This window comes from Arctopsyche grandis, chromosome 4 (assembly GCF_051622035.1).
Source record: "Arctopsyche grandis isolate Sample6627 chromosome 4, ASM5162203v2, whole genome shotgun sequence".
NCBI classification, from domain to species: Eukaryota; Metazoa; Arthropoda; class Insecta; order Trichoptera; family Hydropsychidae; genus Arctopsyche; species Arctopsyche grandis.
Genome location: NC_135358.1, coordinates 8,515,324 through 8,536,473, shown reverse-complemented (window position 1 = coordinate 8,536,473; position 21,150 = coordinate 8,515,324). Strand labels below are relative to the sequence as shown.

Below are 21,150 nucleotides of genomic sequence, written 5' to 3'. Positions count from 1 at the left end.
GTACTTGCTATAATTTCTTCTACCAGTTTCATCTGTCATCAAAACTTTTGCCTTGGTATGCTCAGGATCTCGAACCGATTTCAATCGTATATGTTTTGTAATATCCCATCTCCAATTCGATTTATATGAGCACAAAGAACATTCGAATGGCTTTTTATTCAGATGTCCCACAATATGAACGTGAAACCGAGATGCTGTTGACGCCCAAAAAGTACAATGAGGGCATTTAAAAACTTTTTTTCCAGTATTTGCGTTTTCTTGTTCCCGTGCAGGCTGATTGATATTTGGCGTTGATGTCAATACTTTGCTGTTGTCCACATTTACATCAAAATTATCAACAGATGCGAGTGACAGGTTATTGTTCATTATGGGATTCCATACAAAAACCACATTTTCCATTGGGTGTGGCACTTGTGGATCGTCTGCGGAAGCTTCTTCTTCAGATATTACTCGATTGTTGGTAGTAAAATCTACTTTTTCAGTTTTGCAAGTATCAGTTTTTAAAGCATCGGAAAGTTTATTTGTCAATAAACACGTTTGTAAGTGCACAACCAAATCTGCGCTTGATTTACACCTATGTCGACAATTTTGACATCTCGTAGATCGTAAACCAGACGGGATGGTGACATGATTCAACTTGGTGTCAACCGATGAGCAAAGTTTTTCATGATGAGTATGTTCAGAAAGAGTTTTGGAAACATGTCCACAGTCTTTGCACGACAGGTTTCCATTTTCAACTGCAGCGATCATTTTTTCTTTATATAATTTGTCGAATATGGACGAATTTTTCTTTTTAGTAATAGTTTTCACTACTCTCGGTAAGGAATGTTGTGACGACTCGTCGCTTTTAGTCGACAGATAATCAAACTGAGACTGATCCACGCTGTCATCATTGCATTGAATATCCATTTTGTACACTTCGGACGAAGGAAGAATTTTAAAATCATTGGCAGAATTTTCCATTGATTTTGAAATTACACTTAAATTTAAAGGTGTAGAATTCATATTTACATTTTTACTAAGTTGATTGGAGCTTTGCATGTGCAATGGAATTAAATTGGGAATGGGTCGTGGAGTTTTCTTTGTTTTCACTCTTAGCGACATTTCTTCCTTTTGCATTGTGTTGCCCATCCATTCGATTTTTAAAACACTGTCCGTTTCATTTGTCATTTGACTATCCATGAAACCATCAAAATTAGAATCTTCAAACTTCATCTTGAAACAGCTGTCATTATACTCTACATTATTATTTGAATTGTTTTCTATGGCACTGATATCGGTATTTTCACTTTGCATTGTCAAACTAAACTCATTTACGTCCTCCTGAAAAAACAAACACGCATAGATGATTAGTACAAATTTTTATTAAAAATAGGATTTATCAGCCATTTATATAATATATCTTTTCTTTATAAATTGTTGAAATTTTCTTGTAAAAATTTTAAAAAACAAAAAAGTAATTACATTTACAAAGGATTTGTTACAAAAATATTTTTTTAATTTTGCAGAAAGGGTATAAGCAGGGGCATCATTTGGGAGGGGGGGCTGGGGTGGGCGCCCCCCCCCTAGATTTGAACGGGACTATCCACGTTGTTTTAATGTATTATTATTAATTAAAATAACAAACCAAAAATAATAAACAATAAACAAACTCGATCTCTTAATAGATTTTTTAAAATTATTTTACAATTAATTTTAGTGATAAAAATATATAAATAAAAAAGGGTACCATTTATCAACCCGGCAAATAAAGAGAATGCCCTTTAAAATGATTCGGTCTTCGCCTGGCAAATCAAACGTCAAATGGTTTGCCATTAACAAAAATAAAATTTGACAAAAATAAATACCGACCCTAACAACCTAATCTTAAATGAATAGGGTCAACCCTAACCTAACCTAACCCTTAAATAAATAAGTATTGGCTGCTAAGATATTACGATTACCCAGTGAAAAATGTAACGTCAAATTTTATTTTTGTTAATGGCAACCCGTTTGACGTTTGATTTGCTGGGCGAACGCCGATTCTGTCGTGCGAGCTACTTTAGAGATGTTAATTTGACATTAAATGTAATTTGGACATTTGTCGTGTAATATATTTTACAGCCGTGATAAAAATATTATCCCAATAAAAAAATGATTAAAGGAAATAGTTAAAATTTATATCCTCATTTTTTTAATATAATACACCACCCTTCCCCCTTGAAAGTCATTCCTTAGGGCCGGGCCGCACCGTGCAACTTTGTCGACCGACTAGTCGCGCGACACGCAAAAATGTATGAAAATGTGTGCGACAAACAAGTTGACGGGTGTGGCATGTCCCATCTACCTGAATGCATTGGTCTGGTCGCCCTCAACTAAGTTGTTCGCGAGTTGAGCGTTGCGGCCCGGTCCTTACCGGTTAAAAATTTTACCCTCGTCTGGGAAAAGCTGAAATGACGCCCCTGGGTATAAGCTAAACGAGCAATTACAAAAACCTTTATATATATATCCATATAAAAAGAATTGAAGGCATGTGAGTTATTTATTTTGATAATGGATTAAGTCCTGTTTTCAACAAAATTTAAGCAGAATTTCGACTACGTATGTAGGTATGTGATATGTAGAAGAGGAATCGTAACATTTTCAAAAGAAAAGAGAGTCAAGGTGAGAGGCGAGAGGATACCTGCGGATGAGGTTGTGGCGTGGGGCGCACACGGGCTCGTCTGCGTCGGGGGCGCGCAGCAGGGGGCGGCGCCGCATCCGTGGCTCCAACCCGATTCCGGCGACGGGTGGGAGCTCCCGTCCCACTTCCTCCACTCCCTGTACTTCCGACCCCCACAGATGGCACGTGGTGGTTCATCTCGTGCACGGTCAGACTCTGCTTGATGTCAGCAGTGAAGTTGCACGCCGAGCAGCAGAAGGCTCCAGCACCCCCATGATTCTTCATGTGCCGATCGAGGTTCCACTTGTAAGGGGTGCGGAAATCGCACACCTCGCATTTGATCATCGGCATCGAGTGGTACTTGACGTGTTTCGTAAAACGTGCCTTTATGTGGGTAGCATAGTTACACTTGGAACAAGGGAAATATTTGGTTTTTAGATGCTCTTTCCGCTCGTGCCTTGTCAGCAGAGTGAAGCTAGTTGCCGTGAAGTCACACATGGAACATTTCAATTCTACTTTCGATTGCTTCCGACTGGGTGGTTTTTCTTCTGATTTGACGATTTCAGATTTCTTCTGGGTCTCCTCCTGCTGCGGTTCGTCTGACTTCAATGCCGCCTCTTTAGATGATAATTCTTTGGTTTTTTTCTTTGGGGGATTTGCGCTGTCGGTTGCTTTGTAAACACCATGGACCATCTTCATGTGTCTCAATAGTTTTTGAAAGTGCCTCGAAGCGTACAGGCAATTAGGGCAATAGTAAATCTTAACTTTTTCTCCGTGCACATCGCGAAGGTGGGTCAAGAAATGTCTTGGATTTTGAGTAAAATAGTTACACTCACTGCAGTCGTAGTTTCTTTTTATTTTACACTGAGGCAGATCGACTTTGTCGGATTCTTCCACATAATCGTCTATCAACGGCGAGTCTGAATCGACCGGCTCAGAATAGGCAGCTGGAATGGAGGATCCAGAACCCGCAGATGGACTGTCCGATGGATCCAAAAACAGACGATCACCGCTCACTACACTCCTAACGATGAGGGTGTCGCCAGACCTTTGCACCATCGACGGAGACGCCATCGTCTGAAATAAAGCACGTTAAAATTAATTTAAAAGTTCAAAAATTCAAAGCTTTTGTAAAAAAATATCGATTTAAATTTTAAATCGGGAGCATGTAAATCTAAAAACAATTTTTTTTATTAATTAACAACGCTCAACTCACAAATATGTTCCATTCATAAGTTTAATGAGTTTATTTAATAATCACTCTCAATTTCAACAAATTTCTTCTAGTGGAAGACTCGCAAACTCCCTTTCCCCTGATAATTTCATACAGGCACAACGTTCCGCGAAATACAAACTTTACCCATTAATGTAATTGAATAACAACACAATATAGATTTTCAGATTAAAATCCAAAGAACTTGATGTACACATTTACTTCACGATACTTGTATTTATCCAGTAAGCAAGGATGCAAAGACGTGACCTATGGTATTACGCAATTGAGATATCTTGCAAATGTATTCGTAATTAAATATCGCATAGCTAAAACAAAGTTTTAGCAAAGTGCATATTAAAGATATCCATTAAAATATAAAATTTAGATCAAGCACGCGTTATGTTATCTCTTACGAAAATAAACACTTATGGAATATGAGATTGGGCTTGAACAGTTAGTTCCCAGTGATGAACCTACGTAAATATATACTGTTTAATTATTCAGATGGCTGCATTCTTGCATTTCTCATTTGACCTGGATACAATCAGCTGATGGTTATTCTATTATTAGAATTTTTCAGGGAATAGCACGGGTACCCATAAGAACAATCACGATCTAGAGTTGGATCGAGAGCAAAAGTTATTGTGTTTTCCCACACTTGTTAACACCTCTATTTTATTGTTTACTCAGTTAATTAATGCTAAACGATTATTAATGCATATTTAATTTTAAATACACAAATTACATGTTGAATTTTAAAGATCTTCCCGGAATTTTGACTATTTATGCGCAACTCATCACGCTCCTCTACCTCCACATAAATCACAGTTAATGCAAAGGACGACCACGTTTTCAATTCCCACCCCACCTTTCGTTAAGCTGAGCGAAACTACAATAAGCCGCCTACAATAGATGTTTTGCAAAATACTAATCCAAACAGTTGCCTGGAGATAAATATCAACCACTGTACAGATCGGGAGTTTTTTTTTCCGTCCGATCTGTCCGAGAATAGATTCCAGGAGGCCCGTGAAAAAATTACTTCAACTAAGTAATATATATTTATCAATAAAAAGAAACGCCAGTAAGTGAAATTTCTAGCATTTTTTTGTAATTCTCAAAATGGTATTATGCGTAAGTTCATTTATAAGAAAAAAAATGTTAAAATTTTTAAATGCTATAAATAGGTCGTCATTTCGCAATACTAATTAATAAATTTAGACAACATATCGCTTATCAAAACGGATTTGAGAAAACAAATAGCTTTAAGATAAATAAAAAGCTTCTGAAACTAGCGGACTATATATAATAATCTTACATACATACATAAACATATGTATGTATGTAAGATTATTGTTTGATTTTCGAAGATGGTAGTTCGGGACACAATATTATGAAAAAATCACGAAATGAAGAAGACGACGAAAGTATTTTCATTTAATATATTATTTTAAGGCGATGATTAGTAAATCAATACTCACATACATTATAAAGTAAACAATAAATGGAAAGTCGGAGTCCACAACCCTGCATGATTTTCCTTAATGTTAGTCGCTCCACTTTACATACATTGTATGTGCATATACATACATATGTATGTTACAGTCGAAATGTATTTTCAGTCGTAATTTATTCCAACTGGCGTTTTAGGTCATTCCAGTACTATTCAACCAGTAAAATATATATCTACAAGCGCAAATACACTTTCAACAATGTGCGCCAGTTATATAATAATTGAGTTTTGGCAGCTCTGATGTTTATGCGAATGCTTTAGAATTCAACAATGCGTTAATATTTACTGGGTATTACGAATGAAGGTAATGAGTACCGTATTACGATAACTCTAAGAATGTGATAAAAACAAAAATATAACTTTCCAACTCAATTTACAAGTCGAGTGATGTTTTCACGAAAATCCAATCTCTCCATCTAACCTGAAACCAACTTATAGTTGAACTGTATTTTCAGTTGTAATATATTTTGACCAGTTGGAATTTAATACCCCATATGAATCAATTTACGTGAGTTAGACGGAATATATTCCAATTGAAAATACACTTCAACTATAACGGTAGTTGGTGCAAAGTTAGATGGAATATATTCCAACTAGTCAAAATATATTACAACTGGTAGATACAATTCAACTGTGACATATCTTATATATCTATATATGTATATAAAAAATGGGAAAGTTTGAAAACGATCGGATAAAAACCCAAACTTTGTCACACGACCAAATCGTTTGCAAGCTAAGAGGTATGTAAAAATGAATGTCTGTGTGTCTCGAATAGGCTCCTAAACCACTGAACCGATTACGATGGAACTTTCAGGATTTGTTTTATGCATGTCCGGGAAGATTACTGTGAAAAAACGGGTAAAATCGGGAACGGAAACGGGAATGAGTGTCATTGCAACGCTATAATTTCAAATGTTTTCGCGTCGCTACCTGCGTTTTTCCGTCAAATGGGAACGGGAACGAGAACGGGAATTGCATGCCGGGTTCAGCTACTATGTACATAATATATATAGCCAGCAGCATAGCTCGGACGTTAAGCTTCTGCTTACCGTCAAGAAGGTGCCGGGTTTTATCCCTGAATTAAAATGAATTTTTCAGAGTATGCTGTTGGTCAGACCTGGATTTGTGACTCCAGGTTGATCGTTTCCTATCAGAGTTTGCCAATTTTCTCTGATTTCATTGTTGAAACGGTTCCCGGAAAAAAAAATTGGCTAAAAATCCTTCCTACCTACTATGTCACCACTATTTGATGGATGTACAATTCATAGATGTCTCGTTAATTTGCGAGTTTTCTCAGTGTCTCGCAATTCAACGACTTATAATAAAAATGCTGCATTTGTATTTGTAATTGGCCAGGAAGGCGCATTGGGATTTACCTGTAAGGCCTTTCCGGTTATATATATGTAAAATAAAAAATAAAAATAAAAAAATAATTTACACATACATATTAATATATCCAGCCTTATGCAACAATCATATGCCCTGGATATAACGCAAAATCGTCAACTGAAAAATGAATTGGACCTCACTAGCCGCATGTACATGTGCGGGTAATGGATAATAAAAATGAGTACAATTAGAAATGGCGTGTTGTGGGTCAACTTTGGTGAAATACGACGTGTGGGAGAGCAGATCTGAGAGCAGCGAGCGGTCAGCGCGAGAAGTGGCTCACGAGGGACAGAAGCGGATGGGTCGATATGGACGGAGGAGGGGTTGCGGAGGACGGGCGAATCTCTTGTGCTGCCAAAAATGCAGCGGGGCGCGGGGCTGTGTTGGCGGGGGGCAGGGTAGGGCAGGACAGGAGAGGGCAGGGCAGGGCAGGGCAGGGCAGGGAGAGGCAGGGAGTGGTGGAGAGTGGTGGAGAGGCAGCAATCGATACGGCCGCGGCAGCAGCAGCTCCCGAGGCCGCAGCCGCCGTTGCTAGGGGCCGCCGCAGCTGCCGCTGCGCTGGCGAACCGAACCGCCCTTCCTATGCACGCTGCTTCCCAAACCCACCACAAACACCACCTGCACATCTCACATCTCCGAGGATCTCCTCGTTTGCCTTTGCTCCTGCCCTTCCTTCCCTCCACTCTAATGGCATTCAGTCTAATGACACCCCGGTCGCTCTGACTCATCGCACTTTTGTCAGCTGATTCATCGATTCGCCCAAATTACATATCTGGGCGAGTCACGGGTGCATTTGAAACAAAACAGGTGCTGCAGATACTACAGTGGCTGTCACAAGACTTTTGTGATTCATCGAAGAAAGCGATATGTAATCGATTGTGTTATATATTCATGAACAACATCTATTCATGAGGACGATATGCAAAGTGTCGAGATTATTTATCGCATGACAATTGTATACTTACATATATCCAGGGCTTTTTTTTTTTTTTGAAAAAAAGGTGCCGGAACTCACTTCTTGTCAAGTATTTTATTGGAAAAGAATATATTCAAAATATATTATAAACACAAAAAATGCCGAGACAAAAAGGTGCCGGCACGCCGTTCCATCGCGTTACATGGGGAAAAAAGCCCTACGTATATCGATGAATATGTTAATTAAGATAATTAGTCAACTAGATGATTTACACTAGGGACGGCTCGTGATCTTAAAATCAGGTGGATTGCGGGATTGCCCCCACTACATATACATATGTATATTTTTTCCAAAAAATCGAACTTAATATATTTTTAATAAAATTTTATGCAAGCAAAATGCCTTAATTAGCAAATTATCGACTTTGTTCGAATTTAATGTTAAAAATGAAAGAATTGACATATTGTGGTTGACAAATTACGCACACTTTGCAAAATATAGTTGAAATGTCGAAAAAGTTTTCGAATCATATAGAAAATATAGACAACCGGGGCTGGCGTATTCTGCCTCAAAGAGACCTTTACACAGTCAACTAAAAGCTACTCTCTGTATACGGAAATACGGATCATTTTTCTCTGACTATCCACACAAATATCCAGAGTAGTCGTCAAACCGAAGCTGGCAACCACGGGACCACGGCAGATAAACGACTGCCCCGAACTAAATTACGAGCCGGTCAACTCATCGCGCAATGAGCGGGACAAAGAAACTTCTTGACTAGTCACCAGCACCAATATTCAAAATTTATTTTCTTCTTTTGGTTAGGATAAATTTGTATGGGGCTGTATCTGTTTGCCTTTAAAGACGAGCCGCTCCTGATTTACACTAATCTGTAGTATTGCATCAAAATTATATAAAGTCTTGTTAATTTATTTTCAAAATTAAAATTAGATCAGAGTGACATTACACGTTTCCTCAGTGCGTCACTAAATATAATAATAGAATACATAATAATAACATGGGTATATTAAAAATGAAAAAAAAAAATAGAAATGTTGACAAGTTGTCATATGAGATGAAGAACAAAACATTGATCTCATTAAGAAGAATCAAATGACCGTAATAACGGAAATTATTGATAATTCCAATAATGTTCACAGATCAAATGAATATTTATAAAAGATCACATCCGCAAATATCCCCAAGTTACATAATTCAACATGTATTTATTTCATATCCCAATTAACGGTCCATAAAGTTTCAGCAATTTTGGATAAAAAGCTCAAGGCAACAAGATGTGTCCGAACAATAACGTTCTATTGAAGATAATCTGTCTATGTATGTATGTATTTATGAGTGGTTAGCTATTTTTACAACCATATAATGGCTCAATAGTTAACGCATTCATGTATCGATGTAAGGTCGCGGGTGCAAATCCAAACCGAAATTTGAATATTTTGTATGGATGTTAAAAGTTCTGGATGTTTTTAAAGTTGGCCGATTTCAAGGTGAAAAAATGACACTTCCAAAATCATCGTCTCTTCCTACTCTCCATTCCGCCTACATATATAAAAACCTTATATTTATTTGACACGTTTTAATGACCCAATAAGTAACAGCCGGGTTAGTAAAGAACTTGACAATGGTACAAAGGCGCAAATTTATTCCTTAGACCTAATAAACACGGTAACCCCAATCACAACACAAATGTAAATGAACAGAGGGGTTTGCCCCTCTATTAGCGTTCAGGGAAAAAATGCACACAACCGAGCATTCGATATTAAACGATTAGCACATTGTTAAGATGATGCTCATAACAGCGGTGTAACCATTCCATTATTAATTAGACACCGACACACAGTGCTTCTAAAACTTTTTTCTAAGACTTCATATTTAATTTCATCGAGTGTGAATATATGAATACGTACATATGTATGTAGCACAAGCATTTAAAATCTAAAGAAAAAAAATTGAGCAAGAAAAGTTTAATATGTAACGGAACATTTGGGAATCCGCAATCATACTACAATCAGGGCTAGTGAGGTAAGGGCAAGTATATCTATAGATATGTGCGTGTGCCGCACGCTGCAAATGGGGTGCTGAAACTGTTCGCACACTTTACAACATCCACATCAAAAGATCATATACACCCAACATTGACCGTATGCGCTTTGACTTTATTAAATTTACATGCATACATACCTATATACGTACAAATGTAAACATAAAAGAACGAGATCGTAGATAGGATATTGGATCTTCCGGATAAATCCGCTGTGTGTGTGTGTATTTGAAGGACAGCGTGCCAGTGTATCTCTGACATCCAGCTCCAATAGGAGATGTCTACTGGAGCTCGTTGGCTAGCAATCTCGGTGACTCTCACCCCCCGCGTTGAGCATACACTCTACCACCCACGGTTGCCAAGTCAAAGCGAAGGAAGCCAACCGAAGACGCAACAATACCTCCTTCAGAGAATGACGTTGCCTGTGACGTCATTTGTGTTTTTCGACGAAATAAAATTACGACTTTGATGCGACGTTTTAAAGTAGATCGAAAATTCTATGCGCAGTTGTGTACGTATGCGTCCTCAGGTCAAAGGGCCTGGGGTCTTTGAACCGATACCGAATTCAATTGACAATCAACACGGGAGAAACTTATCTGGTACCGGCGATCAAACACACGGCGAGGAGAAGATGTGTCAACATCGTTTGTTTATTCAATAAAATAAAATGAATGCAATAAATGTCTGACAAATATATTGTAAAATAAGATAATTCGATTTCATTGTATCATTCGACCCAATAATAGTTTATTGTTGTTAATGAATATTCGAAAAAAACTAATTTATACTAGATACTGCGCTACAGTCCTCAATCTATTTAGTGGTTTGTGTATTGATAAACTGCAGAAAGTGCAGAATAGAGCAATGCGTGCAATTTTGAATGTGAGGAAACGTAAGAATGTAAGAAGTATGTTAGATGAATTGAAATGGTTGGACATTAGATATAGTCTTAAATTAAGCACTTTAATATTTTAATATACAAATATTTTAATAATCATATAGTTAGGAATAGAGATATACATAATTATAAAACGAGAAATAGGAATAAATTAATTATAGGTAGAGTTAAGAAAGCTAAAACTGCAGGAGGTGTTTTTCACAGAGGTGTTCAAATGTATAATGCCCTTCCTGAAGGCATTAGAAGTTCTAATAACATTGCTGCTTTCTCGAAGGGTGTTAATGGATACCTTTGTGGAAGATGATTTATAATTTTTTGTTGTTATTTTGTATTAGATGTATTAGCAGTTTTGCTATTTGAATAAATAAATAAAATAAATAAATACATACATATGTATCGTCCAAAATTTAGAACGTCAATTAATTAATTAGATGTAATATCCATAATATGGTTTATAATCAGAGACCGCGGACACAATGCTCGATGACTAAAAATTATATAAGATATAGTGTGAAAAAGATAAATTTATAGGCGTTTAAACAATTAAAATCTGACAAAACGAGAGGGTGGCGGACAGGAAAATATATGAGTCTAATTACCACTAAACGTCAAAATAGTAGCATTTTTAAACGTGTCTATTATTTTTCACCATCGAACTATCAGAATCGATTTAAATTTCCATCATTGACCAAACCGCGCAAAATGGCAAAGTTTCAAAACGATCGGAAGACTGTAGGAAAAGATACTGAATCGTTTACGAAGTAAATCTTAGAAGAGCCTTGTAAAAATGGTTCACTATTGTCAATCATTTTTTTTGCTCTCCTACTTTCCCGGATAATGGATAGGTATATTGTTATTTTATGGCAGCATCCTCGCCGCCTAAGTCTGGTTATAATCGAAAATGGGCCAACACGTATTAGGGCGCAGATAGACTTCGAGGCACGCGGCACGTGTTTTTTTTTAATAGTTTTGCACAAGGAAAAAAGCACTAGCACGCATAATCCATGCTATGGCATCCAGACATGAAATCCTTGTATTGACGGTAAACGGATTATTTCGCACATTGCGATCGCGCACACGACACATCGCGAATAAGGAATATCTGGCACTCGAGATCACGGATGGAATTTTCGGGTGTCAGATGTTCCGTGATCGAGATTTTAGTGACCGAACCTCTATTGACATTTATCGATAGCAGTGATTCAGATATTTGAAGAAATGTAGGAGAAACCTACCGAAAATTGTCGAAAAAAACGTGCCCGTGCCGTTCAATTCACGGTTTTGCTTTCGCTTAAAGTTTGGTTCCACTTTCAGCGACTAGCAGCAGTGGCATAACGTCGGGCCACAAATTTCCCGAAGATTTTTTCTTCATTGCAAACAATCGGTTCAATATTATAGGTACATAGACAAGAATGTCATGTTATATAGTTATAATGAAAAAAAAAGTCCGCAGAGCAAAAAGATGTTCTGGGATTTATGTTCCAGTTGCTGAAAGCGCAACAATAACAGCCAGTCGCATTGAAAGTAGCAGTAAATTCAAACCCATAAGAATAAATATATGGTATACATATATTCATATATGTATATTACCCAGAGTAAAATGTTTACAGATAATCTAAAAGAGACAATCATTGTAAATAGCAAACAACTTTGAAGTCAAGGACGAGCTAAGTTTAAGTATCGAAATTACTTCTGTTTTGTTTTTTATTATTATCATTCTGGTAGATTGCACACTACGGTAGCAACCAAAGTCATTGGACCAATCCGTTGTGTATAAATAACGACAAGAAAAATATGATCACCGAATGTTTACGAAATCCAGCTGCGTTCTGCAAAAGTCCTCGTTGCGTCTGCGCACTATCACACAGCATGCACGTAGCTGTCTACCAGCGAGCACATGCGTATGGAGAACAGAAGTAGAGGAGAATCTCCCTCCCCCTCGACGAGCACCATTTGATGGTGTGCACGTGCACACGTGTACAGTAGCCGACCCCTAAAGACGTAAGACACGGCCTACCCACACAAACGCTCCTCCTCAACTGTCTGCGATCTGCGTCCGATGTCCTCCAGCCAACCTCCACCATCCACCACCGACAGCCACCGCCTCTTTTCTTTCTTTCCTTTTTTTCGCTCGAGCTCCCTGCAACATTTTTTCGACACGAGCCAACCCATCGACCATCCTACAGATACGTTCGACTCGATCTCCAAGTTCAGGTACAAACCAGAGGGCAGGTCAGTGTCGTCGTTGGAACACGCCAAAAATAAAACGACAGAAGAAAAAAAAAACACACGCCGACTTCGAAGAACGAGCAATTTATGCCGGTAAATGTTATCAATCGCGGGAATTTGCCTTGCATATCATCATCATCGCCTTCTGCAAATTCGCATAATGAGGTGTTCGGAAGTCGATTCGTGACTCAGTCATCTCCTGCGGACAAATCTACTTAAGCGGATGTATGTACATATGTATGCATACATGTATAGACGCTTCATAATAAAATCGTTGGTAAGAAAAACGGCATGTCCTTGAAAGTCTTCTGCATTTTACATTATGGCCATTCACATTGACTTCATTGTGATGTGACCATTTCGGATAATGAAAGCGACACTGAAAGAGATGCGAAACCGGTAGTTAGTCGTATTCACAACAAGACAGCCGGTAGGGCAAGAAAGCGATCATATGTACATGACGACAAAAAAACTAGGATTAGATTTCATACGTTGCACTGAGTATAATTGCATAATACAACTAGATCAGATATTTTAAATGTAAATTCTGCGTAACAAAAAAAAAAAAAAAAAAAAAACAGATATTCTTCAGCTATGGTTTCCGGTTCTTCTGGGTTTTTTGTTCGGGACCCAGCAGCGGCCACGTTGTCGAACATCTGTCGTCTTTTTCATCCGAAAGCATTCGAAAAAGTCATCAACATCGCCTACACACACGGCACACACGTCAAACAATGCATACAATTGTGTGAGTTGGACAATTATTGACGCACAGGCTGCGCGTATCACATCCGACACATTTGCGGATGTGCTCGTTCTTACTGAGAAGTTTATCGATCTGTTTGCACATTTGGAGCACTGCGCAATCAATCGATAAGATTAATTTTAACGTTTGTTATTTGAGGACAAAAAATATTGCAGCAAGAAACATTTTGAACTCATTTATCTGTACATAAACCACGTGTACTGGACATACATATGTACATATCGTATCCTTGGAGCACAGCGACGACAATGCAACGATTTCGCTAAATTTAGTTATTATTAGTTTTGTTCATATAATCATATCCTATTAAAGCACACTGCCAACTTTTCAAAATAGCATTATTTTTGAAGTGTTAACTTTTTTAGTGAGGTGAGTAAATCTAGACCGGATATTATACGAAACGCAAGTCAGTGGCGATGCTTATGGGTTGATTTTGAAATTTGAAAAACTTAAAAGTATATAAAGACATAAAAAATCACAATCCATAGAAAAAACATTCGACTATTGATTCCAATACTCACTTTGAGCACAGCAATACTAAATTTTGAATTAAAGACCGCAAATTAAATTGCGCATTTTTTTGAAAGCTCATATATCATAAACGAGAGCAATCCAACAAAAATCATTATCATCATCAAATTCAATAGACCAAATTTAGTAAATATTATATTGGAGACTATTCCGCTCTGATTTTTTTCCGCTCCGCTCAACATCGATCACTGATCACATTTGGAGTGTTTATCGATACGAGGACATTTTTTTTTTCAAATATTTAAGTTGACCGGAAATCCTACCTCCCCTTATATGTGTCCTCTTTAGAAATAGAAATTACAAATTGAATACGCTAATATTTTTTAAATATTTTACATACATACATATATATACCAGGAAGGCCTAACAGGTGAACCCCAATGCACCTTCCTGGCCAATTACAAACAATGCAGCACTTTTATTACACAAGCTGAATTTCTCGAAATTAACGAGACATCTATGAATTTAAACTTATGCATAAATTTTTATTGTACATAAATCATACTCAAATAGTGGTGACATACCTAGTAGGTAGGATAGTTTTTTTTAGCCAATTTAATGGAGGAACCGTTTCACAACCGGAGTCACAAATATCCAAGTCTGACCAGCAACATTACAGATAATAAATTCCTTACAATCGAGATCAAATCACAGGATCGGACCCGGCGACCTCTTAATGGTAGGCAAAAGCCCAACCATCGAGGCATGCGGCTGGCTACCTCTTAGCGATTTGTGACCAATAATCACCGAACCGAAATTTCATATCTAGAAGTTTAAGCTTTAATACAGAGTTATATACATATACAATTTGGTGAACACCCGTCAACCGAAAGTGGCAGTTAATCTTGTTCGATTTTTATTTCAAACCACGTAAAGTGAAAATGTCGAAAAACCAAATATCGGAAGGCAAAGATCGAAACTCGCAAGATCTTAAGTCGAAAGATCAAAAAGAAAAGGGTGCATGGTAAACGGTACTATGTATATATAATATATATCAGTGGCATGCGGTGAAATTATCTCTCTTTTTGTCATACAGCCTTGTTTAATGTGCGCGCGCAGAATACGGGAGGAAAAGGCCGTTCCTCTTGTTCCTGTTGTATCCTGCTCGCGCAAATTAAGTGAGGATGTACAACGGGGGGAGAGAGACTTTTACCGCACGCCACTGATATATATACTGACTGTTTTTCATATGTATGCATGGTAAACGAACACTTTCGACGTTTTCACTGTCGACTTTTTTACGGTCACCCATCAAATCCTTTCTACCCGTCGAAATTTCTAAAGGAACTTTTAGCCAATAGCCCCCTTTACACAGTCGTTCTATCGCGCGTGAAACAGCTAATCGTGCGCGAAAGAGTGCGCGTGTAAAGATCTTGGACCGGGAAGGGATAAACCGCGCGATAAACTCTTCTAAAATAATAAATTCTTTCGGGCGCGCTTTTATTACAAGATGGTGGACTCACGTGGAGTAAAGAATTGATTGTGGAATTTCTTTTAATGTACCAGTCTTTTCCGTGCCACTGGAAAATTAAGTCCGAGGAATATAAAAACAAAAATCTGAAAGAAGAAGCTTATAAAAAAATAGTTGACTTCGTTAAAGAAAAAGGATTTTCTAACGCTAATCGAGATTTTGTTGTCAAAAAATTGCTTCAGTTGGTTTAGCAAAAAATTTCAAAGCTTAAGAGAAAAGCTTTATTTTTGATATCTATCTCTTGATAATTTGCAACAATAGCACCTGATAATACAATAATAATTGAGCTGAATTTAATTTATTTTTAGATATGATATACAATGGATTTTAGATTCTGGAACATACACTGCATCAGTGATGGCAATTATTCGTATATGATTTATTTTTCATTTTATTTTATTAAAATTTTCATTTAATAGATCGTTTCTTCTTCTTTTCGATTAAATCAACACCAACGAACATCATAACTTGCGCCATGATATTTCTTCTATCCATTTTTCACCGCAACATTACTATAAAACTGTGCGTTTCGCACACACTCCAACACGCGCCAGTTTCGCGCGGTCTATCACGCACGTTAGCCTTTACACGTTCGCTCTTTCCATTTTAACAAAAAGTGGTAGGAGTAATCGCGCGCGAAAGAACGTTCATAACTACGAAAACAGTATCGCGCACGATTGCGCGCACAGGCTTACCCGCACGCAATCCTGTACGCTCCTGAGGACGCGCGATAGAACGACTGTGTAAAGGGGGCTAATCTCCATTTTTTTTTTTTTTATATTTAGTCACCTTGACTTATTGCAGTTTATAAAAAGCTGCTTCAAAAGAGCCTTTTGAAAAACATATGCATCTCCGATAGAATGGGTGCTTCAGATGAATCTGCCTGAAAACATGGCATTACATATTCGGTTGATGGAAATCGCGACTAATGACTAATTAGTGGAAATGACTCAATGAGATACGTACATACATACAAAGGAGTCATGATTGGGCTTGGTCCAGATCGGGATGGTCATGTGGTGGTGCGCTATGGGCGGGTCGACTGTCCAGCCGGCGGCCCTACGCATGCCCGCCGTCCAGGTGCGCCCTCGACAGCAGCTGGCAGCGCCCCAGCCCGGCGCACCCCCTCCCCGCCAGCCCCCGCCTTCCCTTCGCCCTGGTGGGACGCGCCTGCGCCTGCGCCCCCGGATGAGCAGCGTGGGTCGCGGGTAGCGGCAATGCCCAACCGATGGCCGGCGGGACCTCGCGGGTCACGCGCCATCCGCCCAACCCATGACTCACCTCCACGTTTCCACAATTGACGCTTCGATCCGATTCGACGACTGGGGTTACCATTGACGACGTTTCCATTGACAACGTTTCCTATCTCACGGTCGCTTCTCGTTTCGACGTAAACATCGTATCCCCATTCCATACCGAGAATCGAACGAAACGACGCCACTTCTACATACACACACGAACAATATGATTCTGATTTTAATTTCGATATATACATACGGGTCTACGTGACGAGACATAATGTTAAATTACAGAAAACACAAATATCGGAAGGCAAAGATCGAAAATCGAAAGATCTTAAGTCGAATTATTTCTTGGGAAACATTTCGTAAAATTACTTAGAGGAGAGATTCACAATCCCGATATCCTGGAGAAACTAAAATTCTGGGCCCCGGAAAATCGTAGAGTTTTAAGAAAACATGATGTATTTTTGCCAATTAGGGCTAAATCAAACGTGCTCATGAACTCCCCCCTCTCGAGAGCTGTTCGACTCCTTAACTTACTGGCACATTACTTGGACCTATTCGATGCCAGTTATGTTGAGTTGGTGGAACACATCCTAAATAGCACGATATAAATTTTTCAATCTTATTTCTTTGTTTTTATTTTGTGTCCATATTTTTTACTTGATTTTTATTATTTTTTTATGATGCTTTTTTTTATTTATGATTTTTATTATTTTTTTATGATGTTTTTTTTGTAATTTTTATGATTTTTATTATTTGTTCACATTGACGCTTTGGGGCAACCTGTCAAGTCTCTGTGGTATTGATTTTTTTTTAAATAAAATAAAATAAAATACGGGTCTACGTGACTCGTCACGTAGACCCGTATTTTATTTAACGTATTTTATTTTATTTAGTTAACTCGGTGGTCGAGTAATGATTACCAGTTTGTTTGTATGTATATAATTCGAATCCCAAACGAAATCGAAAGATTTGTGCAATTTAATTACAAGATTTTACTATCTAATTACTGTTGGCAGGGTTTGCTGCAAATTATTGCAAACCACCCACCCGGCTGCATGCTCATTTCGATTGAATTTCAACTGTTTAAATTTCAGCATGTATGAAAGACGAGATGTTGCGCAGATGACATTTCGATGTACATTGATGAGTGGTAATTCTTAAAATTGAGTTGGATCTTTCTGGCAAGTTTAAAATGGCAAAAGCCGAGATAAAAGTGTGAAATGAGCAAGCGCCCGCTTGGTTTGCAATCGTTTGTAGAGCAGGGCTGTTGGTAATATTGGAAAATTTGCCAATTTTATTAGACGATATTAAAAAGTGGGTATATATTATGTATTTGAAAGGGTTCAAAGACGAATTTCAAAACCACCTTTCGAACTCAAATCACTATCATACGACATGACATTGGAAAGAATTAATCCCTCCAAATTGGGGACGAGAAGAATAAAACGGGATACCACTACTAATATCATTTCATTAACTTCCTAATGTTTAACAAAATCAGGTCATATGTACATACTCTCAGACGCCAAAAAGATATATCTTACAAAAAAATAGAGATTTCTTTTTTTTTCATCTTGAGTGGTTAAAATTTTGAATAGTCTACTTAATGAACTAGTTACTTTTAGTAACCCAGACCATTTTTTTTTAAATAAAGTTGATGATTTCTTAAAAATTAATGGAATTTTGAATCTTTTTTTTTTGGATCACTGTTATTTTCTTTCTCTTTCCTGTTAGTGTTTCTATATGCGTTTTTTTTACAAAATGTATTATTTATTACATTGTAATTTTCTAAGCTGTCCAAATCTCTTAGGTCCAATCGAATCAAATATCAAACAAATAAAAAAAATCATCAAATTGAAGATAAAAACATTTCTCAAAAAAACTTCAATACATACGTACATATTAAATGATCCGTTGAATATTTCGCACATGATAATTTGGCACACGTCACTAAAATCTCAATCACGGAATATTAGGCACTCAAAAATTCCACACTAATGAGAAATTGAGTTCCGGATTTTTCGTATTCGCGATTTTCGTGGCAACGATTGTCGTGTGCGAGATCGCCACGTTTGAAGTAGTCTGTTTACCATGGTAAAAAAGTTTAACATGTTCGAAACCGCGTATGTACGCATTAAAATTATTTTAATTAAAAAGATAAAGCCATCCCGTAATCTGTAATTGCAATTTAGAAATGGCAATTTATTGCATCCAAGTTTTATTGCAGATACGGTAACCGTGGTTGCACACTTTTACGTAATGTCTTCTAATATGAAAAGTATTACTGAAGCTAATACATCACTAACATCAGTATGACTGCGACACGTGACGAGGCCATTGTACATACATATAATACATCGTGATCAGATCAAATGGTTCTCATAAAAATTCATACAAAGCATGCAGACTCTTGTCGCAGCCGCTCGCTGCAGTTGCAAAATGCACCCAAATAGTATTTTAGTACACACATACATACATACATATGTGTACATTTGTATAACAATACAATGAAATTTTACTATGCTAGGTACAATTTTACATTATATTTCAGGTATACATACTTATACATAGTACAAAGCTACTATTTACATGTAGGTAAAATTCAGTTAACTTTCAGATCAATATATGCCAGATTGAAACATTTTATAAATTTTAATAAAGTTTTATATTGATTTATTTATACAAGGATCTATTTAGATTTAAAGAAAAGCGTTTAAAAATGATATCCATCAGGTACCAGGTAAGCATGTTACCTGTTCATTTCAAAATCATGTCTAATGCTAAAATTTCGAAAAGGTAAATTTGACAACTCGGATAACCTTGAGAATACAAAGGCTCGAAAATATATAAATGTACATGCATATCCACGAAAAAAGTCACAACCGTATTTATGTAATGAAAAAGTTTAAAAGCTGCTTGTAGCTTATTTTGAGAACAATTTTTTTTAAATCGAACTCCATGATGCAATTAAAAAATGTTATGTTTTCACAAATTTGTCCTTGTATAGTAAAATAAATAAAAATGAAAACTTTGACGATGAACTCGATACGTAATATAATAAAGTCTTGATGATATTGTCGATGCTATAAAACGGAGAGATGATACAAAGCAGATGTCATTTGACACTTTCTTCGCGTTGCCGTGCCACCGAGATCATTATTTTGCGCGTTCACATTTCATTATATAATACATACATACGATATATGTATTTTCAATTCATACAAAATTGATTAAATTACTACCTAATAATACAAGTAACCATCACCATTCCGTAATTTGATAAGTATAAATGAAATTGAAAAGTAAAAAAAAATGTTTGAGGAAAGACCGATGCCTACGCAGATGGTGCCTGTATATACTGATGGTGTGTGCTCGAGTCTGGAGCCGATAGACAATAGTAATCTAACCCTAAAAGTATCACGAGTTTGTTGCCCCACGGTTAGATGAACCTTTTTTAACGACGCGTGAGCAAGATGTGTCAGATGACACTGTTATCCCACAGGCATACGCTTACCAGCATCCTTCGTTGCGGCGTGTCAGTATTTTTTTGAAAGAATACATATAAAAATTTTAGTCTTTTTGAAAATTACACGTTGGTGTGAGACACGAAGACCAGTTTTGCTTATTTGCATACAAGAAGGGTGATCTATTCCTCTTCGTGCCGGATTTAACGTGTAGGCAACCCGAATTTGCATGACACGTTGAATTGGAAGAATGCATAGACGTCCAGATGACGAAGGTTCATTCCAGCATGCATACATACATATGTACATAAAGAAAATAAACACACTACAATGAAGTCTCGAGCGAGAATTTCAAAAATAGCCAATCTTGATATGAATAACAAAGTTATGCAAAGAAGTTGAACCGGTGAGCGTTTGAAACCGATCAATAAGTAAAAATCTATTTTCAGTTCGAATCGATTGATCGACGCAGAAGTTCAAAGTATCAAAGTGTGAATTAATTTTGCGCCAACAACAATTGCGACGTAGGTGTATCCAGTACCATTTCGACTGCATATTAACGATGATGGCTACGCAAGACGAGATGGCCATCTAAAATTGGCTGTGCGATGTCAGCTGCAACCGTAGGCAACGATTGACCTTGATGTCAAATGAAATAGATCTCATTTATAGACTATAATTTCTGAATAAGAGAGAACCCTTAATGTTTAACAATGGTTTTACTGCGTTTCACACATTCGAGTGCATAAATAACACGAATAATAGTCCAATTGACAAACCTTGAATAGTTGAGATATCGTCACGTTTGTA

General features: G+C 37.3%; 1 protein-coding gene across 1 annotated transcript in view; it reads right to left on the bottom strand.

Annotated features, from left to right (window-relative positions):
* The window catches only part of LOC143910341 (uncharacterized), a 49,886-nt gene that overhangs the window by 5,721 nt on the left and 23,015 nt on the right, over positions 1-21,150 (bottom strand). Inside the window, exons 2-3 of the mRNA XM_077428771.1 lie at positions 2,663-3,718; positions 5-1,323 (exon numbers count right to left, since the gene is read on the bottom strand). Of these exons, the coding sequence (XP_077284897.1) occupies positions 5-1,323; positions 2,663-3,718 (2,375 nt within the window). The remainder of the gene's footprint in view (positions 1-4; positions 1,324-2,662; positions 3,719-21,150) is intronic.